General features: G+C 44.9%; 1 protein-coding gene across 1 annotated transcript in view; it reads left to right on the top strand.

Moving 5' to 3' along the window:
- NRBP2 (nuclear receptor binding protein 2) overlaps positions 1-27,059 on the top strand; it is a 236,567-nt gene that overhangs the window by 181,715 nt on the left and 27,793 nt on the right. The window contains exons 8-14 of the mRNA XM_069220969.1: positions 3,256-3,345; positions 5,982-6,037; positions 10,553-10,648; positions 12,086-12,218; positions 17,634-17,736; positions 22,369-22,419; positions 22,964-23,099. Of these exons, the coding sequence (XP_069077070.1) occupies positions 3,256-3,345; positions 5,982-6,037; positions 10,553-10,648; positions 12,086-12,218; positions 17,634-17,736; positions 22,369-22,419; positions 22,964-23,099 (665 nt within the window). The remainder of the gene's footprint in view (positions 1-3,255; positions 3,346-5,981; positions 6,038-10,552; positions 10,649-12,085; positions 12,219-17,633; positions 17,737-22,368; positions 22,420-22,963; positions 23,100-27,059) is intronic.

The raw sequence follows: 27,059 nt of genomic DNA, 5'->3' as shown, positions 1-27,059 counted from the left end.
GTTATTTTTAAATTTTACACTTCTTAGTCTGCAGTCCTCGCTGAGGGTGTGCCTAGATGGTGAGCTTGTCTGCAAGATAAATGAGGGTGCTGGTCATGATTCCTTTATTAAATGATGTAGCTGGTTTGGAAGATGGTGCAAGCCGGGAAGAGTAGCCCATGGAGTTCCATTAGAAAGGGGGTGATGTGACCATATTTCTTCAGGACCTGGATGAGATGTGCTGCAACATGTAGGAACGACACTTCAAACCAGATCCGGTTTGGAAGGTACCACCAAGATATACACTATACCACAGAATTGTGGGGAGAAACATTTCAATACTAGAAACATTTACACAAAAACAAAATAAATACACCACAAATACTAAATCATTAAAAAATAATTATTATATTATTCAATCAATCCAAATTCATCGTATCAAAAAGACAAGACAAATCACAATGTCTATCATGTATCTGATCATGAGAATTGTTCCCCATATGACATTTTCAGCAGTGAAATGCACCAATAATATTCATTACATGTACATCATAATGACACCTATAATGTTCATAGCATGTACTGATTATAGTTGCCAAAATGTATCTGTCCACAAGACGCAGCTGAAGTTGCCATCCATTGTAGTTGCCAACACGTGTTTCGTGGAATATCGCTTCTTCAGGGCAAAATCCATTCAAAAACAGACCAACATAACCGTCTTAACTCATAAAGTAAATGCTTCCAGGAAAGAATAGGAATACGAATAGGTGATATGTTCTTATCGAGGCCAGGCTGATGACCACTGTAGAGGAATCCCCTCTGCTCTATCTGAGAAGCTCTGTGTTGGAAGAATGCTCTAGAAGATGGTGGGGGTATTCACACTTCTGGCAGCAATGTATAACCTGTATCAGTGGCCACAGTAAACATGTCCCCTGTCCCTTCAGCATAGGCTTAACGTGCAACTCTGTTTCCACAATAATTGGAGGACTTTTCCCTGTAAAGTGTTGAGGTTCTGGCTGATTTTAAAACAGTTTTGGGGTGGTTGAGCATAGGGAAAGAGACGCTTGGTGAGTTTCTTTGCATGCTGATATATGAAGATTTCATCCCAATCCGTCGGCCGAGGCATGAAACTGCTGCATATTTCAGTGAAGATAGCTAGGAGAAGAGTCCATATGGGTTAAAGGGTTTGAACACACCAACGGCCTTGCGTCCAGTGCTACACCTCCACTACTAACTTCAGCTGACCAGTGGTACAACTCCACTACTAACTTCAGCTGACAGACGGTTTTAGAAGTTATCAGTCACTGATACGTGTTTCAGTCACACAAGTACTTCATTGTGGACCTAGGTGTCCCTGGTTCACAGATGAGGGCTCTGAGATGATTATCTGTGTTGCAGAACAGGTCAATTCCCTATTCTGTGTACACACTCCCTTCCATTTGCACTCTTCAGATAGGAAGACCATATTTTCTTCTCTGCAGACGAGACTCTTGGGAACCACCATCTCTCTACATGTCACTCTGCTGTCCAGAGTGTGTGTTATCTGTATGAATTGGCCTTTTAAGTAGCCAGTGGTAAACTCATTATCTGCCAGTGACGAGTTGGTCTTTCAAGTAGCCAGTTTTAAACTCATCATCTGCCAGTGCATTAATACCTTCTCTGCAGGCTCTCCTATCAACTAGGTTAACCCAGCCTTCCTAGTTTGACATCCACTCATCTTTCCAGAAGCTTATCACTGATCCCAGCCATGTCCTAGAAACCAATGGCAATCTAGAAGGTTGCTTGCTGAATTTTTTGGGTTGGTTGAATTGAACTGCCTCCCTACTATGTGGAAAAGTCCTAAAGGGGCTTCCAGAAATTAATTCTTAAAGCAGTGAATTAAACAGAGAAACTCTACCCTGCCTGGCATGCATGGCTTTTATTCACTTAGCCTTGCCCCATCTTCGGTGTATGCTGGACCAGAAGGATGGAAGAGTTATTTCACAGATTAGCCCAGTGCCAATTATACACCAAGTCACAGAGAGTCAAATTATTTTGACCCCAGAGGCGGAACAGGGTCCTTTAGACTTCTTTGGAATCGCAGGAAGTTTTCTTCATGCTGTAGAGATTGTGGAGAAGCGGAGATGGACAAGAATTAAGGAATATTTGGAAATAAGGGACGGGGGATGAGATTGTAATCTAAGTCGCAGTGATGGCGTTAAGTAGTGGTATGTAGGAGTCCTGGTGGTGGAAGTAATGACATACAGTCCCATGGATGAGACATTACTACAGCTAGGATGGAGGCATTTATTTGCTTTGCTTGTTAGAAGTGAAGGACCCCTCGTATCTGATGGCGGTGATAGAAAATCTTTCTGCTTTCTCCATATAGTTATGGTGGAAAAGCATGGTCCTTGTCAGGTGGTTACACTAAGTGATGTACATTTTTTACATGTTTTGCATGGGACCCCGGTGTGTCTGGCTTGTTGAAAGGGAGGGGGAGGTGTTGACTGAGCGCAGTATTAGAATGTCGGTCTTTAAGCCACTAAGGCAGAGCCGGGTCTGCAACATTCAAGCTTAGACATGGGTTAGGCAAGCTGCCACTTGATGCCCGTCGCCTTGCCCATAGTGTGGGTTGTGGTGAAGATGTTTATTTATTCTGCCTCATGGGAAATCCAGTGCTGTAGGTCCCCACAGGTCTGGCCAGCAGTCAACTTGCATTGTCTCCTACAGATGCACATCATCAACCCCATTCCCTTAGAAGCGACATTTACTTCAGCGATTCCCATCCCACCCCCCTTGATTCACACATAGTTAACTGCTTCAGAAGCCCCTCCTTATCCTCCTTTTTTTAGGTCTCTGCTTCAGACAGCTTTAGCTTTTTGGTGCCCAGACCTATTGTTTCAAATGTATATCATATGCCTGAATGGAGTTTGGCTCCTCCCCTTGCACATGAATGGATGGCTTTGTTTTTCTATCAATTCCTGCTTGCCAGCTTGACCTGGTATACTTTGATATTTCCATTTTCTTGGCTAGATGGCAAAACGCAAATAAATGAAACAAACGTAAATGCATGTTGTGGTGATGCTGATCATTACACACGTGGGTCTGCAGTGCATCTCGCTAGCTTTCCCCCTGGATTGGGCTCCTGCGCTGCCTAATCGCAGTGGTCCTGTTTACAATTGGGGAGTACCCTCACGCTTTACAAGCCTGTTGAGGGTGTGGTGAGCGGTATTTCGGTTTTACACAAGTACTAGCAGACTCTTGTTACCCGAGTAACTCTTCTTGCCCCCTCTGCAGAACTCCCGGTCCCTGATGAGTTGCGCAGCCCCGTGAAGGTCCAGCGGGAGGAGCACCGGACACTGCACTTCTTTCCACCGGAGTATGGATGTAAGTGTTTTGGTGTTTAGGGGATGGAGAGTTGGCTCTGCCCAGGGTAAAGTGGATGGCAGCAGCATTGATTATATGAGCTCCTTCCTTCCCTTGCATGCCTTTCCTCCCTTCAGTGCATGGTCTCCTTTCTTATTTTGTGTGGTCTCATAGCTTTCCCTCAATGGTCTTCTAACCTCCTCTACCTGGTCACCTTCCGTATTCTGCATAACCCGTACTATTCGTGACCTCCTTTACCGTCAGAGTGGACTCCTTGCCTCCTCTGTGTGGCCACCTCCTACTCCTTTCATGATCTTCTCCTTTCTCTGCATGGTTCCCTTTATTTCACCTGGTTGTCTTTTTCCTGTCTCTGCATGGCTTCCTTCCCTTCTCACCATGGTTCCCGCTCTCCTCCTCCTCGGACCTCTTCCCATTTCCTCCTAGTGCATTCCCCTTCCCTTCAGAGTACCCTTTCCCTATGTGTGTGGTTTCCCCCTTCCCTGCATAATTTCCTTCCCTTCTCCCCATGTTTTCCTTCCCTTCTCTTTATGAACTCTCCCTGATTGGAATCCTTCTGGAATTTCATCGATTTTCCAAGGAGCCTGTTCACTCCCTGTCCCTCTGCGATTCCCCCAGCGCAGAGCTGGAGCAGAGCAGAGTTCGAAAGGGTTCTTGCCAGAGTGATGACGTCCTTCTCTCTGTTTCTAAGTTCAAATTGGGCCCAGCTCTGACTGTTCTTTCAATAATGACTGGTTGCACAACCTGTGACTTTAATGCCATGGTAGCAGAGGAATCCCTCTTCGGAGCACCGCTGTGGAAACACCTCTGCGTACATTGTTCTGTTAGAACCCAGGTGTGAAGCTCTGAACTGCTCAAGATGGGAGAAGTTAGGATAAACACAGGGACTAACTTACAGCTCAGTGGACTGATCCTAAATTTTCTCCATATCCTCCATGGTTTACCCTGTCCCTCCATTTAACACAAACACTACTGCTTATGATTTATGTATTAAGTGGTCCCAGGGACAACTATGCATCTGTAGACGACAGAGTAGCAAGAGATGCAGATTCTGATCTTCCGCTGAGTTCCAACTAGGGTCTCACCCTTCACAACACCGGATTCTTCTCCTTCCGACCACTGAGTACGGACATCGGCCTATACCTCTGGGTGGTCCTCAAGAATAAAGGCCTGATTTAGAGTTTGGCAGAGGGGGCTAATCTGTCACAAATGTGATGGATATTCCGTCCGCCGTATTACAATTTCCGTAGGATATAATGGAATTGTAATATGGCGCACGGGATAGCATCATGTTTGTGATGGAGTAACCCCCCTCCACCAAACTCTAAATCAGGCCCGAAGTACCATGCTATTTATCGCTAGTTACAGTCTAAAGAACTGCAAATGTCAACAAGTGCCATCCAGCTAAACGGAGTAAAACCACAACTAATGTGTGTCACCCTCCCACAAGATCTTAGCACACAGGCCTCACCCACAATGCCACCCGTGATCTAACAACCAGGCTCTGAAGCCAGCAACCTGGCAGAAATCCAGGGCTCCGGGGTGACTCTCTGTAAACATTCTGAGGCAGCAGCAGTGCTTAATTTGTCAATAAAAATGTGCCGGTGCCCAAGCCCTCCTCTTAAACACGCGTCTGCTGCAATTAAATGTGCGAGCATGGAATACGGAGGCGGCGTAATCCTGAAGCAATCTCGGGCCTCTTACATCTATTTAAAGCCACTCCCTGCCCCTTCAGCTCACTCTTGCAGCTTTCTGCTTTCTCCCATTGTGACGCTTTTTAGTTTTTTCCTTCTTCCGTCTTTCCCAAATGTGTATTTTTCTCGCAGCAAATGGTTGAGGCAGAAGACTTTGCGCCGGCCCTCAAAAAGAAGTGCTGGTGCTCAGCACCGGAAACAACAAGCACAAATTAAGCACTGGGAAGCAGACAACTTGTGCTACCATCAGCTGTAACTCTCAGCGTTTAATTTGTAAAAGAATAAGCACCAGTGGCCAAATATTGCTCTGAAACCCTCAGCCAGTGCTATTGAATGTCAGAGGTGCCAGATGCCAAGGCTGTGCTGTCCTGATTCCACCTCACGCCTCTTTTATACACACCAGACGTTCCCTGCCCCTTTATCTTTTACTCTAGCAACAGAAACCCCCACGGTGGTACTGGTCTCGATCAATCCCAGTCTGAAGTTGTGGAGAGGATCCATCCATCCTTACACTACTGACCTTACTCCTCTGTGTCACCCTGATTAGAATGTTTGTCCTGGATTGTGAATGATTTTCCGCTGAACTGGTTACCACCTCTTCCTATCCCTCTACTCCCTCTCCCAACACCATACGTTTTACTATTTGTTTTGCTTTTAATTGTTTACGGTAAGTACTGATAATCATTATTAATTTATGTTACGTAGGCTTTTTTGTTGTCTGGTGTACTTATGCCTTTAATTTAAATCCTGTAATATTTTAGAACTTAAATCTTAAATTCAATCATTATAGGATTAAGATAACAATAAGCAGCATTGGATATGCGTAGTCTTGGTAAACATTTGCAACAGGTAGTTACTGTTGGGTAAAGAGCTGGAGTTGAGTTCTCTCTTTCTAGCTAACCTGGAGTGTTCATCCTTTGTTCCCCCTTTGCCTGGACTTTGCAGTTGAGCAAGATGGAACCGAGGTGGACATTTTCTCTTTCGGGATCTGTGCGCTCGAGGTAAAGAAACATACGCGGACAGTTTTCTTTTATTTCTTCTACTTACCACGTAGCACCAGTTTAGTTGTTATATGTTGCTGGGGTATGGCTTTGTAGCGCTGATGGATGTTTGGGGCGCTTGTAATAATATGTTGAGCGTATACGATTGCATGTCTTGACTTGCTTGGTGTATGGTTGATCGATGGATGGTATGTAAATTATCATGCACAGCTCTCTTAAATAATTATAAGGTGGTTTGGGTGGGGGATTATATTGTAAACCGCATCTATATCTTTGGTGACCGGGAGCTATAGAAATATGCTAAATACTTGTACAACTTGTGGGACTTTTGGGCGATTCATATGACAGTCGCCTGGTGCTAATGAATAGTCTTAGCTGAGTGTTGATGCTTATCGCAATATGATCCCATTAAAATATACATCATCTGTGTTTACTTCATTTACAGATTACGTTGATGGTGTATAAAGTTTCTTGTTTTGTAAAATTAATCTATTCCGTTTCAGCTTTCTACTTAACTTAATTTATTCCTTTTCAGCTTTCTACTTAACTGTTTACTAAATCGTTGTATTAACGGATAAAAAACGGTTTTAAAATACTATTTCTAGGTGTATTTTTGTACATTCATTGTGCTAAGTCATTTACAATCCTCATCAGCACCTCAATATCACACTTGATTACTTTTTTGAACCATCGAATGATTCTACCTCTCATACATGTGCTTATGTGTTACAAGCTTGCTTGTTTCTGTCCCGCTCACTCATTCAGATTTGGACCACATCTGTATTGTTACTGTGCTGCCTTAATATCACTTGCAGTTTCCGTGTGAGTATACCTTTACATCACTATGGGCCTCATTAAGATTTTGGCTGACAGTTTTACCCTTCTGCCGAAATTCCGACGGGGAGGTTGCTGCCATTGAGGCTACATCCCCCCCGGGCCCATTTCGAGTTTCTCGCTAGGTCGGCGGGCGGAAACCTGAGTTTTACCCTGCAGCTATGTCTCCAGCTCGTAATCGAGCCAGCGGCAATGCTATAGGATGAAGGGTGCACCAGCACCCTCAAAATGTTCACTGTCTGCAAAGCGCGGCAGTGGTAGCTGGGGGGGGGGTGGGTGCAGGGGGGGGACTGCACAGAGTGTGATATATCTGAGCTGAATGTGAGCTGTTGTAATGCTTTCAGGTGAGTGGTTTTGTATGATGCGCCTTAAAAATTAGTACCTCCGGGAGCCCCCTGATAGCAAGGATTTACATCCCCTCTCAGGGTCTTTGTATCACCCCTGGTTTTTATCTGAGCAACAAAAAAAGCTGCAAGAGCGGGAAGCGATTCCACCATGGTCGCACCACTCGCAAAAATGCAGATCCTACCCTGTTGAGGTCACCCTTGGACCATCTCTGCAACCCTATCTGTGAAAGGATAACCCACCACCCCCACCTTCAGTTCCACAATTAAAAGATGCACTTTTCAATGTCGCAGAGTAAATAAAACACGCTACCTGTATTTTCAAAAAGGTATTAGTTTGGTGATTTTTTAAAGTGAGGGTTGCAACACAAAACCTTCACTTAAAAAAAATAGAAGCAGCGAGTTTTAATTGCACAGCGAGGGAATGCTGAAGGCACAAAGGCAGCTTTCAACGGGCTAGTCTTTAGTGCATGTTCCATTTAGGAACAGACACCCTTGTATTAATGCAGCCAAGCAGAGGTGATTTGATTTCCATGGATTGGAAGCTTACACTGGCCTGGTCTCCTGTCGCCCTGGGCAGATGTGGGAATGTGTCCTGTTATAGGCCTGGCCCTGCTTTCTGTTTGCAATTTTATTATATGGCTTTGCAGGGACAGGGCGAATGGTTGGATGTGTGTAAAAGGTATGGATACACATATGTTATGCATATGCCAATAGCTCCCAGAGACTGCTCAGAGCCGCTCTGCAAATATTCCTGTTAAGTTTACTGGATCCTGGGGCCGGTCACTAATTTAGATCCAACTCAGGCCACCCGTGAGCAAAAGTCAAGCTGAAATATCAAATCGACACCACCTGCCCACTAGAGACAGAAAAAAAGCCACACAAAAGAACAAAAATTATGTTGTGGAAAATGACCAGCGGTTCTGTCCTGTAGCCGCCAGCACATGGGCTTCCGAGGAGCCCTTCGAGCTCCGCAACTGGATCACGGGGTCCCTTTCTTTCAGACCTGAGTGGCACTACCCTACACCCTCTGCCAAGCGAAGAGACTTGCTGCAGACTGGTCAGTCAACCACGGGGTGTAAATGGACAATCTAGCAGGAAAACTGACAGCTTGGCTTTTTCCTTCGTGGGTAATCTCTCCTCCCCTGACTATCGGTAGGCAATTTATTGTCTTTAATAGGGACATCAGTATGGTTTGCACATTTCATGTCTTAAGTACTAGTTTGCATCCTCAGATCACAGTGCCTCAGCCTGATACTGTGGTGGTCGAGTATGACCAAGAACCTGGGATACGATGAGGCGGGCTTAAGACTGGTGCGCCTTGATCAATTTTCAAACCTGATAGAGAACATATATAAATCACGCTTGGGTAGGCACAGGACAGCTGAATCACCTGACAAGCATCACCTGGTTGAGGTGGATTGTGGTCGTGGTTGATTGAGTGTGTTCATTGTCTGCAAGATACGGGGGTTGTGATGTGTACCGACACACACTGATGAGCCTGGAGGTATGTAATGGTCGAGTTTCAGGGTTGAGTTTATGGGTAATATTGTAATGTGGAGGATAAGCTTTGCAACTGCCTGGTCCAGGTGTCCACTCTGCTTTGTTTGTGTAAATTGCAAGCACAATTTGTCCATCTGCTTAATTCCAGCAGGATGTGGTGTGTACCAACACTCACTGATGAGGCAGGAGGTGTTTAATGGTTGCATTCAATGGCAGAGATCATGGCTTATATTGCAATGAGGAGGATATGTTTCGCACTGCCTGGCTCAGGTGTCCAGACTCTGCTCTATGCATATAAACTGAAAGCACAATTTGTCCGTTTAGTTAATTCCAGCTTAAAAACATTTAAAGGGGTTGAATCCTATGTCTTAATTAGGCTGAGTTGAGCGAAGGACTTTCAGAACAGTTTTATGGGCACAGTCTGAGGGATCTGGAGGACAGAATGTTAAGTGTTACTATGCACTTTTGCATGAAGCCCTCTGAAGTTTATATTGTTTGTGACTTTGGAGATAAATTTTGTATTTTTTTTCAGGGGTGGTATTTCCCAGTGTTTCCGTAGCTCCACCTTGCATCCTTTCTCTTTTATTCTCCCTTTGTGTCGCCTTCCCATACCTCTCCTATGGTCTACACCCACTTATAATTTTAGGGGCAGTGCTTTATGAAATTGAGCAAAACCTTATGAAGGGGTCCGAATACTTGTGTTATGGCCTGATTTTGAGGCTTGGGGCAATTTTTGTGTCCTTTATTGTGTACAAGAGGGATTTATTATTATAAAAAAAACTTAATCTCAATTGGTCACTGCACGATGTGGGACTGGTCAGGATTTCTTTCTCCTGGCATCAGTTTATCCAGAATATTTGATGCCTTAACAGGTGCTGGTGATTTGGACTCGCGCGCAGTGGGATTTGTGGACTGTATTGTCGAAGAGTACTGTAGATTGGTGATCTGTCTCAGTTATTACGCCTGTTAGCAGATAATCTACATCGGTGTCGTTTGAGCAAGGCAAGATAAGGGGCATCCGGTGGTACATTTTTGTTGGCTACCCCTTATAAGACATCTTAGTATTTGTGCCCTCAGCTTTTGGGAAGAATTGGGGTCACCTGCTTACCACACCAGATAACAGCTACAGGAGCAAGTTGTTTCGCGGTGGTAGCACACGCTTATAAAAAAAGTTAAAGGGACAGAATAGAACTCTGGGGGACACCACATGTTAGACGATGCCTTCGCCCGTGACTTTGTGTGCATCGTTTCAAGAAGGAGTCTCCCAGTTCACTACAGACCACCTTCTCCCAGTTTAGAGAGTCGAATAGTGAGTTCAGTGGCGTTGCACGCGGCTGATAACTGAAGAAGGAAGAAGTATAGAAGCTCCACCGTCAGGTCTAAGTTTTAGGACACCATTGAGTAAGACGAGTGGTTTGAAATTTTGCTGAACATAATGAACACCTGAATTGTAACATTTCTGCTTATTGGACAGAGTTTAGCAGACCGGTATTAAGCAGATTATGTGTGACAATAGAGGACCTCAAGCCTCGAGATGTAGCTCACTTCCTTAAACCTCAAGTTTCTGCTTCGTGTGATATTGAATCAGACGGTGGGCGGGTGTAAGGATTCAGGTGTCTTTCAGTGTCCACAATTTAAACTTTCAATTTTCTGAAATTGTAAAAAGGATCCAAATGTTATGTTTATTGATAACAATACTGAACAGTTTATCAGGAGCTCCCGAAACTAGGGTCTAGAACCTAACAACCAGAGAAGATCGAGTCAGCCAGAGCAGTAGTAACGATTTTTCCAGAGCCAGCACTAACTTTCTTGTCTTCCTTCTGCCTACCCACAGATGGCTGTACTGGAACTGCAAGGAAATGGCGACACAAAGGTCTCGGAAACTGCCATCGCCCGTGCGGGTCAGTCGTTGGAGGATCCCAACATGCGGGTGAGAGAAGCCTTAGTGTCTTGTCGGCATGCAGCCGTAGTTTGTGTCGAGTGGGAACCCCTTAGATCCAGGCTCTTGTTGGTACAGCTTTGCCTTGGCTCACATTCCCCTTTCTCCTCTTCTTTGTTCTGACTCTTGGGACCCTTTGTGTTCATTAGCATCTATTGTACAATTACATTTATAAGATATACCGACCATCAACCCAAGCTGTTGTGAAGCACGGCATGTCTCAGCGCCTGCTGGAATCATGGAACGCTCGACCAACTCTAGGACACGCCTGAACGCGCTCACTTCAAGGCGTGCATGTTGGGACTGCCTTCCTGACTCCTGGAGACGTTCTCAGTCTTCCGCTATTTGACGGCTCTCACTGGATGCCAAAGTATAACCACCAGACAGCATAAGCCGTCCATGCCCTTTTACCTTGCGTCCATAAGTTCAGCTCTTCTGTAGGCCATGTTCTGTGGCCATCTGATCATTGGATCAAGCAGGGCATTTGAAATGAGGTTTTGTGCTGGTTTCTGAGTGATCCAGGTATTAACGGAGATGGTCCCCTCGCGCCCATAGGGCTGAGGCTCATGAAGTTTGACATGGGATGGTGGAGCGGGTGTCCACTCCAGGAGACTCTCTAAACATCACCTCTCATTCTATATTCCATCTTGCTTCTTGTCCACTCTCCAGTGAGGGCATCTTTGTGAGGCCGAAGGCATCATGAGCACGTGAAATGGTTCTGCTCATCACTGCTTCTATACTGGAAGTGGGGTTTAGACACACACATGGTGCCCCCAGACCATCGTACCATCTTATTTGGGTACTAGTCTACGTGCCCCACGCTGTGGGGTGAAGGTTTTCACCCATGTCAAGTAGTACAGATTGCTCCATAGCTAAGTTTAGGCTCAATAAATCCTACACATGCAACACCTTTCCAGCTCAAGGCTTTCAGTTTAAAAAAGCAAACTTTCTGTTAATTGTGCTCTTTTTTCACTTCATAGTGCCAAATTATATTAGTTAGTAAAAGAGAACCCCAAATTGGAAACTTGGTCTCCCATATCACATTGAGTCATGAGCTCATCTCACTTCGGTGGGTTGCGGACAATAACTTATGGAATATTTGCGGTCTCCTCGGCCAATCCCTGCTTGCTCATTGCATCCTAGCAGCTGTGTTGTTTTGTAAACTGTTTAAAATGGCTTGCCAAGATCACACAAAATATAAGGGTGGAGCTAGAGTATGAAGCGGGTAGTAGGTAATCATACCACTTATGCCAATGACATTGTCTCAGCAGTGGCTCTGATGTTCATGCATAGAATAAAACAAAGACCCAAGGTAGCTGATAGCAATCAGGACTGAACTAGATACCTTTCCGCCGCTGTCGACTTGGGAGTATGTCCACTCTGTGCTCTTTGATTCCAATTTCATGTTTTTTTCTTCCCTGTTGGCAGGAGTTCATCATCCAATGTCTGTCCTCCGATCCTGCGAAGCGGCCAACAGCTCACAGCCTTCTCTTCCACCGCGTGCTCTTCGAAGTCCACTCGCTGAAGCTTCTGTCTGCCCACTGTTTCATCAACAATCAGTGTAAGTCGAGAGAGGACCAGGCGTTCTTTGTGGATCTGTGCCTGGTAACAAGACAGCTCAGAGCAAGGGTCAGGTATCCTTTGGGAATCAGCCACATTGACTAGAAGTAGCTCTCCATACAGAAAAGGTTGGAGACCCCTTGTCCAGAGGCACAGGCCTTCTAATTCTGTTAGGACAACCAAGCACGTTCAATACAGGTCTCTAGATAACACGATGGGTACAAGCCGGGCTCTTTCACTACCGATCTCTAGAGAGCAGAAGGGTTACTATGCAAGCCCTTTTCACTCTGATCTCTAGAAAACTGTGGGTACCAACCAGATCCTCTATAATAGTAAATAATAGAACGAGCAGGGTGGTATATCGAACCATTTTCAGTGCTGGTCTCTAGAGCACAGGACAGGAATGTGACAGCCAGGTCTTTTCAGTACTGATCTCTAGAGAACATAAAGGGTGGGAACAAGCCGGCTTTTTCAGTACCATCCATTTAAGAAGAGAACATGGAAGATATGTGCAGAAGTAGGTTGGGTATGAGCCAGGCCCTCTTAATCCTGACCTCTACAAAACAAGATGAGTGCAAACAAATGTGTATTATTATCCAACTCAGTGTTACTCATTTTATCAACCTCAGAAGAATGAAAGGCTGAGTGGGAGCGATCCTGTCCTTGAGGTCAAACGCAGATCCCTGGAGCAGATGCATTATTCCACTGAACCACCAGACCCAGCATTTCTCACTAATGTATACAAGTTAAGAACAAACTGTGCCCTTTCAGCGAGCGACCCCTTGAGAATAGGAACAGATGGGTGCAAGATAAACTATTTCAGTACTAATCACAAAAGTCTAGAAAGTTGGGTACAAGATGTGCTTGTTCAATTCCAATCTCCAGAGAACAGGACAGGTTGAAGTTGGGCTGTTTGTATACTCAAATCTAGAATATAGACCAGGACCTATACTGCAGGCCCAACATCTGACCCTTTGATTATGACTGATGGCCAAGCCATTGGGTGCACATTCTACAACTGGGGTTGTCCACTCTGTCTAACTGGTGAGGTCACTACAGTTAAGCCACTAAATATACATGGTGCACCCTTGTTCCAAACTTTCTAATCCTTCTTTATAAGACTGAGACAGTCAAGCCACTGAGTACACATTGTGGCACATATTTCGCACTTTCTATCCTTTCCCTATCGGACTCAATAGTTTCAGTGGTTGGGGACACATGGTACGACTTGTGTTCTGCACTTCCTATCCTTTCCCTACAAGACTCGCTATTTATTTCCTATAAAGCTGATGCAGTGAAAGGATGGGTGTGCATTACACACCTCGTGTTCTGCAATTTCTGCCCTTTCCCTACAAGGCTCACTATCCGTCCCCTATAAAACTAACATGGTGACGCATTTGGGGGTGTGCTGTATTGCATTGTGCTGTAGCATTTAAAAGACACTTCATACCTCATCGCGGAGCGACAAAGTGCATTTTTGGGCAGGTAGCGCGCTGCACTGTGGGAGGGGCGGGGGTTGGCAGAATGTTGTTTTCGATTTGACCCTTTGTGGGAAGCCTTTTGACTGCTCTTGTCTTGGGGTGCAGTGCCTAGCAGTGTGACGGAATATGGGAAATAGATGGGAAACATATAATTGCAGTGGCTGTCGGTTGTAATTTACTCTGCAGGTCCTGTGCTAGATTTCATGATTCTAAGGCTGAGATCCCACTTATTACTGCTGGGTCAAAAGAGTACACAATTGTGAGCAGGTGTTCACACCCCAAACCCCTCTCATGGTCAGCACTTGTTCCCTACCTGCCTTCCTTCGTCAGACTTACGCAGTGAGGTGGAAAGGTTTGCCTTGCACCGCTCGTTGTGTGCTTTTATTCTTGCAGCATGAGACATGGTCAAGCAGTGGGGTACGCCTCGTACCACTTGTGTCCCTCACATTCTACTTTTATTGTGAGACTGCGGCGGTTTCACGCTGGGCACACATTGTACCCCTTGTGCTCTGCACCGCCTGCTTCCTCCCTGTGAACCAGAGAAAAACATAGGCTTTGCAATACGAATCTCTGGCCTCAGAGGAGCTATTGTTCTCGTGGGAGGTTCTCTGGCTGGAAGGAAGTACAGATTAAGGTTTGTTCAGCAGCACTCTGAGCCAGGGGAAGCAGGACATCGGGTGCCCATACATAGTGTATGAAGCAGTAGCCGGAGAATGCCAGGGCGGGCACATGGCAGCTGGTTTAGTCACTGTCTCTGCCCTCGGCTGATGTCTCTCTCTGCCCTCCCCCCCATTGCTGTGTTATGTTACCAGCATTTGTATAGCACATTTCTGGCACTTAATAGAGAGATGGCTCAATGGCTTAACACTTGCTGCCTATATCTGTTGTGATCTGCAGGTCTCCAGTTCAAAGTCCAACTCAGCTTTCCATCCTTCTGAGGCCAGCAAATTGAATACTATTAGATTGGGTAATAGGAACACCTGTTCTTTTACAGTGCTTAGAAGTGTCAGAAGTGCTTTATGGAGCACTACATAAAAAGCCAGTGATTTTAGTATGATCTTGCTGTGCTCTCAAGTCTTGGCATCCTTTCTGTTTTTATGTTTCCCTTTGTCTTGATGGGTTCCCTCCCTGACCATTCTCTTTATTTCTGTATCCCTCCTCTTTTGTGTTCCCTCTCCTTTTTTCTTTCATTTGTCTATCATTCTCTCCCACCTCTCCTCCTTCATGTTTTGCTTATGTCCCCCTAAACTCCCTCCCCCTATTTGTTTCTCTCCTACTCTCTCCATCTTTTGCATCCCTTTTACCTTGCATCATCCTGTCATGCTCTAGAAGTCGACTCTCTCCTCTGTACATTGCGCGTGCCTGTTCTCCTTCTCTAACACCCTGCATAGCTGCCTTGGTCCTTCATCTCTCCCTGTTCGTTTCCCTGTTACTCCTCTCTATCTTCTTTCTCTCCTGTTCTCTCCTTCCCTGTATTGCTCTCTTTTCTGTCTCTCGTTCTTGCTAGTAGATCTCAATGAACTTCTCCCATTGCCTCCCCCTCTTGCATGCCTGTTTGGCCCAGGCACGCCAGCTGACAGGTCACATGATCCAAATAAAAAAGAAATCTTTATCAAGCAAAAGGGTATCTGGAGCACGGTCCACTCGCGACCACTAGATCCCGAAGATCGTCTGGACCAGTGCCCAGCTGTACTCTCTCTATTTCTCCCTCTCTTGGCACTCCATTCTACAAACCCCACCAATGACCAGGGCAGTAGTTCTTAAACTTTTGACTTCTGTGGACCCCCCACTGAATCACTACTGGAAGACAGGAAACTCTATCTCACTAATTTCTATGACTTGAACCTCAAACAGTACACAAAAATGGCGAAACAAGTATACATCAAACATGTTCACAAATTCTGAAATACTTTAATTAGTTCAGAAGCAAAATCAAAATTTTAATTTTAAATGGAAGGTTAGAGTTTTCAAACTGTACTTTTATTTCTGATAGATGAAGGGATAACCTAGATTCTCTTAAACAACTTTGTCTTTTTTGCTGTAATGCATGCTCTCTTATTGTTGGTGCATACCAATGGTTCAATTGAGGCCACCAAGCATCCTTACAAAATTCCGTTTGCTGTACTCGCTTTGCTCTCTTGAATTAAGATAGTGATACCAAATCACTTTTTAGCCTCACATTTCAAATGCCTTCATGTGTGCAGAATATTCTAAAATGTTCCATTTTGCTTTCTCATGCATATATAATTTAGTAATCTGCTAATTTTTAATTTTATAAGCAGTTGCAGACCCCCTGGGTTGGCGTGACATACGCCTCAGGGGTCCATGGACCACATGTTGAACCACTGCCCTAGGGCATCTTCACTGAAGGTAGAGAAGACAAAAGCAACTCCAGCTTGGGTCTGCCTAAAAAGGTCTACGGCTGTCACCCTGCATCACAACCTCATTTCCTAAAAAACTAAAAAAAGAACAGCAAAATTCCCACATTTTTAATGAATTAGCTTTAAATAAATACAAATAAGAAGGACCTCATCATGAGATGAAATGAAGAAATCCGCCCATGCCTCAAACATATCTTAAAAGGCCTTGCTCCCCAACATCTGATTAAAAACTTGCTTCAGGCGAGTGGTCCTTTGCCAATGATATTGGTTTCAGGTCGTCAGGAGAACAAGCAATCCTATTTTCAAACTAACTCGAATTTCAGTGGATCCTGAAAATTTATTTGGACGATATGGCCACAAAATGCAATTGGAAAAGGGACCAAGTGGACATAGAAAAAAATTGGAACCATGTTTGAGGGCAAGAGCCTGTCAGTAGCTATGTTTGGGGGCAGAGACAAGTGAAAATTGTGAGGCAATTTGTTGTCAATGGAAATTGGGATCCATATGGGATGTTGATGAAAAATGGGAATCTCGAGCATTGAAATGAAACTTTAGGGCCGCACAGGGTGTTTGGGAACAAAACCAGGAGCCAGTGGGTGGATGTCGGGCAGTAGATATTGCAGACGCGGATTAAGATTGTGATCCTCTCTGGGTTGGTAAATCAAGCTTTCTTGGTGGGGGAGATTATCAGAAACCTGGATCTAGGGAAGGTGAGATGGCTCTGAAGTTTGTAGCGAAGAGACGGGCAATCCCTTGTTCTTCCCTTATTCCTTTATATTTGTTGTTCCTTCTGAAGTCTGCCTGTTATTTGTCGTACACTTAGGTATATTTCAATATAATATGGCCGTGGTTGACCTTGTTGCTGTATTTATACTTTCTTTATATTAAGCTTTGTTGTTTACTGATGTTTGCTCTACTTAATTGTTTGATCTGTACATTTTCTTTTCACTTAAAAAAAGTTAAAAAAAGACATGATTAATCCTGAGCTATGCAGCGGGTGGCACGAAGATGAGAAATGTCAAGTCTTGTGGGAACTGTTGCAGTAAATAAAATGACACAAGGTGTCCTGGGGGAGCTTGAGGCGTGCCTGCGTCATATCACTTGGAAGCTGTGATCTGGCAGAGACATTGTAGTGACGTGATGTGTCTGTTTTTGCATGGACGGAGTGGGCTTGCTTTGGTGTTGATCGTGGATGCTGTGAGAATGTGATGATGGATGGGAGGTTGTTGCCTATGTGCTGGGCGAAGGATGGAGCCTTAACATGACCTACCTGGCTGTGACCTAAGAGCCTGCAATGAAATATAGAACTTACTTGCTACCGGAGTGACTCCAGGCTCCTGTATGAAGACCCTGCCCTCCAACCACAACAGACCTCTTACTAGAACTGCAGCTATACCGAGTACACTGGACACCTCTTTCCAAAGTACCACTTGCGTCAGGGTCCCTGTACCAGTCATCTGCAGTTGTTAGGTTCTGGGAAAGGCCGAGGTGGATCCGGCCGCAGCTGCTTCATCTGCTGGGTGCTTCTCTTTTTAACTCTGTGTTCTTCCACAGATTTGATGCCTGAAAACTCAGTGGAAGAGAAAACAAAGCAGATTGACCCGAACACTATTGTGGCAGAAATACCTCGGAAAGGCCGGCCGCCTGTGGAGTGGAGGTGAGCAGCCGACTTGCTGAGCTTAGTTATCGAAGCATTTTGGGCATGCTGTGGGTGGCTCCAGCACTCTGGACAGCTCCAGTACTGGTCAACCCTAATGCGGTACATACATACATACATACATACATACATACGTACATGTCTGTGTGTCCAGCACTTCGTGCAAATCCATCTTACAGAAATCGATGAATTGAAAAATGTCTGTATGCTCCAGTATGTGAATTTGGTTTTCACGTCTTTCTTAGGCCAGTGTTGGCTCTTTGCCAGAGGCTGTATCCTGTGCAATTTAGAAGTCTGTGCTGCTGAAGGTTCATCCGCAGTGATGTGATCAGTATGCTTATTAATGCAGATACCATCATAAGGATCGCGTATTACACTTTATGCCTTTACCACTGACAGTTGTAGCCTCCTATGCTCCAGTGCCGCCTGCCCTCCCCCCAGCTGCATGGAAGTTTATTTCATATTTTTTCCAAATTCTTGCTCAATCCAGTCACATTGAAGTCTGTATTCGCCAAGTTGAGCATTTTCTTGGCCTCAGAATGAGATATTTTCGATGGCAAGTTTTAGTCCACATTAACTCTTTTCCTAGTGGAAAAGAATCACACTGTTGTCGGTCTTGTCTTTGGTTGGTTTGGCACAGCTCATTATTTCTGCCTCAATACTAGGCTTTCTTCAAGTTCCCTTGTGCCTCACTGTTGCTTTTTGGTTGGCTCGCATTGTATAAAATGAAATCATTATCCTTTGAAAGTGATATCAAAAGTGACGTTCAAGCCCTCACCCCCACACTGATGGAACTATAATCTTCTCCCCCTGCATGCCTGCATGTTCTTTTAGACAAAGGTTCTCCATCGAGTAACTCTGGAGCTACTGCTATATCCCCAGCTATTTGTATGTCACTCCCCCATGTACAGCTCAGTCTAGTAAATGAAACGTTTTTGTGTGGCCGAATTGGGTATGTTTCCAGAATTAAAGAGAATGTATTTGAAAGTAAAATACTTGTTTTTTCAGAACTGAGGAAGCTGATGTTTGGAGAAAAATACATTTAAGGCTAATAGTTAAAGGGTTGTTTGTGCTCCCACTAGTGAATCTTATAACTGGGGTTCTTTGGTGCTTGATGGCATTCTGTACATGACTGCTGTGGCATGTAGAGGCATTCGGAATTAAACATGATAAAGCTTTGTCTTTTGGACATTATTGCTAGTCACCTATGAGGCACTGAGGGGGTCACTGTTTGTGGTCACTCTCTGTAAACCTGCATGCAGTGACCACTAATGGAATCATATCTGAAGTTGTCACTGTTGTAGCTCTGACAATTTGTGTTAATAGCTCAGGATAAGTTTTAATAACCATTAGTAGTTCTTACTGCAGAAAATGTTGCAGATCCCTGTTCTAGTCCATCTGCATTCTCTACAAAACCCCCATGAACAGCTCCCCTGCCTCAGACTAACCAATTCCAGCGATTCTCGACAAATCAGCATTCTGGGCATCTCCGAACTGGAAATGAAGAAATGTACAAAAATGAAAACCAGGAAGGAGGCCTTCTCCATCTACACGTTCAGGGCCTTGATCAAGATCCCCAGAACGATAAAAAATGATCTAACTCAGGATAGTGCTGAAGTCCCGCCTCTTCAAAGAACACTGGTGCAGTGACCTGTAGTCAAGAGTGCATGCACCCTTCCAAGCAGGGTGCAGTGGCAGGCGTGCAGATACACTTTGCATGGGCTCCCCATGGGTGACATAATACCTGCTGCAGCCCATGTGGATCCCCTGGTACCCCGATGCCCTGGGTACCATTAACTAAGGACTTACATGGGTGCACCAGTATGCAAAATGTGGGCTGAAAATGGTTCAGGTAACCATGTTTAAAGGGAGAGAGCATAATCACTGGGTCCTGGTTAGCAGGATCCCAGTGAACACAGTCAAGCACACTGACAACAGGCAGCAAATGGTAGTAATCATGCCAAGAAAGAGGGTGCTTTCCTACACACATAAATACAGGAAGGTACTGCTTTGTAGGTTCAGGCCCCAGACTGGAATGCTCTGAACCCCATCCTGAGAGCAGAGCCCTTTCTTTGGTATGACTTGAAAACATAACTGTCCCGTGTTCTCTGTAACTAAACTTTTCGATACTGGAAGTAAAGAGTAAAGAAAGTCAGATTGGCACTTCCCTTTTGGACTCCAACTTCTTCCCTGGCACGTCCAATGTATACAAGAAACGCACAAAGGTATTTACAAGTATGTGTAGTAGCAGTCCTGTAGTACAACTAGACCTACTCAAATGAAGTTCAAACATATATGCCAAGTTGTGTGCCAGACATGGCCACCCACCCATATGCACTGCAAGGTAATCGAGCTTAAGTCACTGGAAACAGGGATTAACATTACCAGCACATAGAAATACACACAAAAAATGAAAAATATTGTCAACTAACAATACATTGCAGACACCCATAGAATTCATGTAGTAAATTGTTTGAAGAAGTTACAAAACAAAAGAAATAAAATGAATTTGAAAATTTGTCAGATAACTTTAAATATTGCAGATACCCTTACAAATCACATTGCAAAAATGTTTACAAATAAATGTAATATTCATTTAAAAATGCCATAGAACTTTAGATTTCTAAGACATGAATACAAACCACACTGAAAACATTTAAGCATAACAGATGCACCAACTTAAAAAAATACAAATATATACATTGTCAATGAATTATACAAAAAGGACTCATCTAGCACTGCTGTGTATACACTCAGACACATACAACATCACACACAGAAATATATACAACACAACTGCACAACTACGGCTGATGATGATACACAACTCAGCTACAGCTAATGTCTGGCTCCATGAAGTTTTGCAGCACAGGTGGAAGATGGCAGAGCCGAGGGTGGTGGTTGTATTTGTGTGCTCCTATCACAAATTATTGTCTAATGTGTGCTATTGGTGTGCCTGCGCTGGAAAGTATTGACATTTACTGGTAGCTGTCGAGATATAGGCACTCCTCAGACACCATAGTGGACTTTTGTTGGGAGATGGAGTCCTATTTGTTCTGGTGGAGTGTTTTTGGGTTCTACACTTTTTCTGTACTTGGACCATTTTAGGGCAACATCTTTTATTCAACCTGTTGATACCAGAGTGGTACCCCGAGAAGACATTTAGCTCCAGATGTCCTACCTCAGTACCTCATCCTTGCTTGTGGATCGTTTAGTTGGAGTCCACTAGGATTCGGAAACTAGAGGGCCTCTGGGAATCCCTCAGTGGGCCCAAAGCAATCTCCAGTGGCTGCCTGCCATACGGCCACTGTTAACAAAAATCTACCCCCTGGAGCTAAGGGGCTATAAACCTATTTGCAGTTGGTCTCTGAAAATGCTACTACTGTCTAGTTTTTATGTATATTTTAGTTGTAACTGTTGCATTTTCTTACTTCATTTCTAAAGTAAAGCACTGGCTGGACATTGGTATAATTGCATGTTATTTACTGTTTTGCACTGACTCTGAGTCTCTAACCCCCTCCATCTCCTGTAGTAAGCCTTGCATGCCTGAACTTCACAACCCTGAGAGAGTTAAGTCACTTAAATTGGCCATCTAGTGAATGATGTCACAGTAGGTCATGACCCCAGCTGACATCATTGAACAATCATTCCAGAACACCTATTGCTGATGATTGTGTTTTTTTTCTCCACACTGGATGGCCCCTTTAAGGGATTACCTTGACTGGCTCATATCAGTGGCCCTGGGACAACAGTGGTTAGGAACAGGATGCACACAAGGCATTGCCCAGGGCCTCTGGCTGCCTCCCAAGCACTTCGTGTGATTACACAAGATACCCTTCCCCCAGGGTCTGGTCAAGGCTCTGTCACCTACAGACCTGGTGTCCTGTACATTGGCATGACCCAAGTCACAGGCTTGTGTTCTCAGTCTTCCATGGAACCTTTTTACTGTCCTCCTCTTCCATGCACTTTGTTTTTTTTTATTACAATTTTGCAAAGCCTCCAGCTGAGTATGAACCATGGCACAATATACATTGACAAGCAGTGTGTTCTGTAGGCTGGCTTGCGGAGGAGTCTGATTGCTTTTGGGATGCCAATCTGGTATGCTGGTGCACGGGGACTGATTGTGATATGCCGTCAAGTTAGGTTCTTCAGTAATCGCCGACATCCCCTTATCCTTGATTCCATTGTAATGTTGTTGCGGCTCAGGCCTTCTCTCATTGACCTGTCGTAAGAGGTTGAAGCAGCCCTGCACACTAGCACACATTTGTACACAGCGTTGGTGCTTATCATACCACAGCCCCTGAGAAAATTCACATCATTTTGGGAAATTTGCATTATGCTTGTCATGCAAAATTCTGAAATTAAGCCATTACATCACGACGTGTACTCACCTCACTTTACGAAGCATAATTATAGCGCAGGAGCACTGGAACAACGCAAACAACCAGAACACGAATTGCTGTTGTTCTCCTCAGTTGTGTTTTTCACGCTAAAATACAGCACTGTATCAAATATTTGCTTTGTTTGTAATTATGCCTAAATCTTTTTAATTTTCTCGAATTTTCTTCTTCGCTTTCATTGTGATTCTTCGTCGTTCTTCATTATCTTGCCTACACTTTCTGTCTCACGCAGGTACTCCCAGATCTCCTCACTGGAGCTCGACAAGTTCCTGGAAGATGTCAGGTGAGTCAGTAATATTGACACTATGCCCGTCAGTGGTAGAACACTGTGTGTAGCTCTTTGACTCGGAGATGTATCAGTTTCCTACTTCAAAGAGGATCTTTAAGGCTCACAGTCTGAGAGCGCCTTCATCTGACCCTGTGCGTATTGTTCCTCAATCCTAAGAACGTTTAAGGATGTCCTGAACTTGTAACCTCTTTCATACTCTCACAGTTCTTGCACAATGTCTTGGTCATCTTGTCACGTGCGGTGATGCTTTCAGCGCATTTACCTGTTCATTCAAGTCTCTCACTTTTGCACCAGTCTTCTTTATCTCGTGTGAGGATGTTCACCCTGAGGTTCTTTGCTTACATCTATGTGCAAATTTCTGCATCTCACACTTGGCATGTTACTCAGTTATGGCTTTACCGTCTCTTTCACGAACGGTCGTCTTTGCCAACTTTGATAACTAGTCTATATGTACAGTCAGTCTTGTAACGGTGACCGCTTTCTGAAGAATGTATTCAACTATTAACACGCTTTGGCACTCTTGCTGTCCTCCTACCAGGAATGGCATTTACCCGCTCATGAACTTTGCTGCTGCTCGCCCCCATGTGCTGCCGAGGGCCCTCTCCCAGTCGCAAGAGGAAGTGCCACACACCAAGACGCCCACACCGGAACCTGTTGACGCGGAGACCAGAAAGGTAGGCCTGTACGGCAGAATGTGCTCACTTGGGCTCCTAGACCCCTAGAAGGGGATCTATTGGCCTGTCCCCAGACCACAGGCTGGAGGGGGTCTTTTAAACTAATGGCACCAAAGTCAGTCCCATTATTTTCATAGGGTGGAATGCATTACCTTCTGCTTTGACTTTGCACAGGAAGCCCACTCTTTTCTCTTGCATACACCTTCTATTAATGTGAGTATGGTTTGTTCCAATGCCATGGGAATAAAAATGAGAGAGGGGCATTGTGTTTTGTTACATACAGATCCCCTCCGATTAGGGTGGCCACCTCACTCCATTCCATCATTTTAGTCCCAGGCTTTTAACCTTTCATTCAGATGTATTAGTCGAGTTACCTCAATGGAAACAGACTACAGCACCCAGAATGCTCTAGGTTCTAATCTAAAAGCCCTGGAGTAGAACGGTGTCTGTGATTACACTGAGTAAGACACTCACCTTAACTCAGGGAAATCCCAATCACTAAGGTTTTTAATGGAACCCCTCTTTGGTGGGGTTGGAAAAGGAGCCTCACACACTCCTTCAGCCAACACTTCTTGCATTGACTGCTGAATGAGGTCAGTCTGCTGCCGGAATATTTGAGCGAGAAGATTATTTTACAGAAGGAATTTACCCAGCCAAAGGCTGTTACTTTTATAAAGTGCAATGTTTGTTTCTAGAATACTTACCCAGTGCTGTACTAGAAGGTGGCCCACCTCATCTAAATCAATAGCTCATGATGTATTTGGAGATTGTGATTATACTCTTTACAGATGTCCAAACCACTACTTCAGAGATGCAGGGCAGTCATCATCCTAAACTGCAGCCGAGAGTTCAGACACCAAATAACTGGACAAAAATTACATTTTGCTTATCAGTCTAGTTCTTCACCTGTCCACAAATCCCTCAAATTGCTTTCTTTGTAGGGGAGTAGGGGAGAATGGGCTTTCCCATTTTAATTCCAAAGATATTGTCATGTAACTCATCTATACTAGTAATGCTTATCCCTAAGCTCGGTTTCCTGTACGGATTATTGCTCTAGCCGTATAGCCTGGTCTCTTCGTGTGCTGCAGGCAGCTGCTTGTGAGCTGTCAGGCAACAGAAATCAGTTTTTTTGGAATCACTGTAATGGAATGAAGATGGGCTCTTGAGTTTCCGTTGACCTGTGTAGGATTGGGTTTTGGGGTACTTGGTGCCTGGGAATCGTGAGAATGGTGAGAATGTGGGTACCTTGGGGCAGCTTATGTGCGGGGATTAACCTGAGAAGACTATAACCTGCATAACTAATATGGCATTGGGACCACCACTAACACTGTGTATTTTCACTGATTCGTCCACCTAACTCAGTGCAGTAATGGTAAACACTAGTTCCAGTTTTAGTAAAAGGGGAGGATGTCTGTGCTGTATAGAGGGCTATAAGCAGTTTCCCTTTGCGTGTGTGCTGACAGCAGCCTTTGAATCTCCTTCTGTATCTGCCAGCTGTAGCCTTTGCTTGTTGTGTATGTGCTGACAGCAGTCTGCACGTCTCCTGATGTGTTTGTGGACTTAGGTCTGTGTTGCTCCTAACAAGTGTGTTCACAGCAGGCTGTGTTTCGCCCTGTGTGTGCTCACACCAGTTCTTTTTCATGCATATATGCTGACAGCAGTCTTAGCTTCTCCTTGTGTCCTGATTGGGGGGTGGGTGTGTGTGTTTGTGTGTGTTTGTGTGTGTGTGTGTGTGTGTGTGTGTGTGCTGGTAACAGTTTGTAGTGATGTGGTGTGTCTGTGCCTAAGGAAAGGGGATGATGTGATGTGTCTGTGTACGCATGGGCTGAGTGGGCATGCTCTAGAATGTGCAGCATGGATGCTGTGAGAATGTGATGATGCGTGAAGTCTGTGTGCTGGGTGATGGCTGGCAGTTAAACTTAGGTGGAGGGAAGAATGAGCCATAACAGGAGTTATGCGTCTGTGGCTGTAACCTAAGGGCCTAACATGAAATAAAGATTAAATCTCATACCTGAGGCACCCCTGACTCTTGTGAAGTCCCTGCCCTCCAACTCCGACACTGTCCTTCACCTTGTGTGTGTTTGTGCACACCAGCCGGTTTATCTCCTTGTGTACCTCCTGGCAGCAGTCATTTCATGTCAGTGAGTATGTGCTTACATCAGTCTGTGCTGCTCTTTCTGTATGTGCTGAAAGCAGTCTGTGCTTCTTCATGTGTATTTCCCGACAGTCTGCTTCTTTTGGGTGGTCCGCAGTTTGTTCTTCTGATTGTGTACACACTCTGGGTCTGCTTCTTTTAGATGTGCTAACAGAAAACTGTGCTTCTCATTCAGTACACTCTCAGTCTCCTATTGTTGGTGCTTACAGCAGTCTGTGCTGCTTCTTTTGTCTGTGCTGACAGCAGTTTGAGCTTCTCCTTGTGAATTGGCGCAATTTAAAGAACACTACATAGAGCCACAGTAAATCCATCTGCCCCCTCAGAACCCAGTAACCCTACCTTGGTTCTCGGTCTTCATCCCTTGACTATGTGCAACTGCTTTCCAACTAGCTTTACCATATGCATACATACGGACAGCAGTGAGAGCTTCGTCTTATGTATCTGTATTTGCTGTCATCAATCTGTTCTTCTATGATTTTGTGCGCAGCAGTGTATCCTTGTGTGAATGTGCGCAATAGTATAAAACTCTCCTTATGTATCTGCTGACACCAGCTAGTGCTTTCCATGTGAATGTGCCAACAGCATCTGAGCGTCTCATATTGTGTCCTGGCAGTGATCCATGTTTCTCCTTGTGTATGTGCTGACAGTCTGTGCTTGCCTTGTGTATGTGCTTGTAGCCGTCTCTGCTTCACGTGTGTATGTGCTGACAATGGTCTGTGCTTCCTTGTGTATGTGCTGACAGCTGGCTGTGCATTTATTGTGTATGAGCTGACAGTGATCTGTGTTTTCCCTCTATGTGCTGACAGATGTCTGTGCTTCTCTTGTGTATGTTTTTTCAGCTGTCTCTGCTTTCCTCGTGTATGTGCTGACAGTGATCTCTGCTTCTCCTCTGTATTTGCTGACAGCTGACTGTGATTCACTTGTATGTACTGACAGCAGTCTGTGCTTCTCCTTGTGTATATGCTTACAGCTATCTGTGCTTCCCTTGTGTATGTGCTAACAGCTGTCTGTCTTTCCCTTGTGTATGTCCTTGCAGCTGTCTGGAGTTCCCTTGCGTGTGTGCTGACAGCTGTCTGTGCTTCCCTTGTAAATGTGCTGACAGCTGTTTGTGCTTCCCTTGTGAATGTGCTGACAGTGGTCTGTTCTTCTCCATGTGTATGTACTGACAGCTGTCTTCTTCCCTTGTGCTTCTGCTGATAGGCTGTGCTTCCCTTGTGTATATGCTGACGCTGTCTGTGCTTTCCTTGTGTATGTGCTGACAGCGGTCTGTGCTTCTCCTTGTGTATGTGCTAAGAGCTGTCTGTGCTTCCCTTGTGTATGTGCTAAGAGCTGTCTCTTCTTCCCTTTTGTATGTGCTGACACTGTCTGTGCTTCCCTTGTGTATGTGCTGACGCGGTCTGTGCTTCCCTTGTGTATGTGCTAAGAGCTATCTGTGCTTCCCTTGTGTATGTACTGTAGCTTTCTTGACTTCCCATGTGCAAGTACGGTAGCTGTCTTGACTTCCCTTGTGCATGTGCTGACAGCGGTCTGTGCTTCACCTTGCGAATGTGCTGAGTGCTGACCGTGTTTCCCCTTGTCGGTGTGCTGGCAGAGTGTGTGCTTCCCTTGTGAATGTGCTGACAGCTGCTTGTCCTTCCCTTGTTAATTTCTGTCCTCCCTTGTGAATGTGCTGACAGCTGCCTGTCCTTCTTTGGTAATGTGCTGACAGCTGCCTGTCCTTCCTTTGCGAATGTGCTGACAGCTTCTTGTCCTTCCCCTGTGAATGTGCTGACGGTTGCTTGTCCTTCCTTTGTGAATGTGCTGAC

Source organism: Pleurodeles waltl, chromosome 2_2, assembly GCF_031143425.1.
Source record: "Pleurodeles waltl isolate 20211129_DDA chromosome 2_2, aPleWal1.hap1.20221129, whole genome shotgun sequence".
Taxonomy (NCBI): Eukaryota; Metazoa; Chordata; class Amphibia; order Caudata; family Salamandridae; genus Pleurodeles; species Pleurodeles waltl.
The sequence above is the reverse complement of the archived record's forward strand: the minus strand, read 5'-3'. Positions and strand labels throughout refer to the sequence as shown.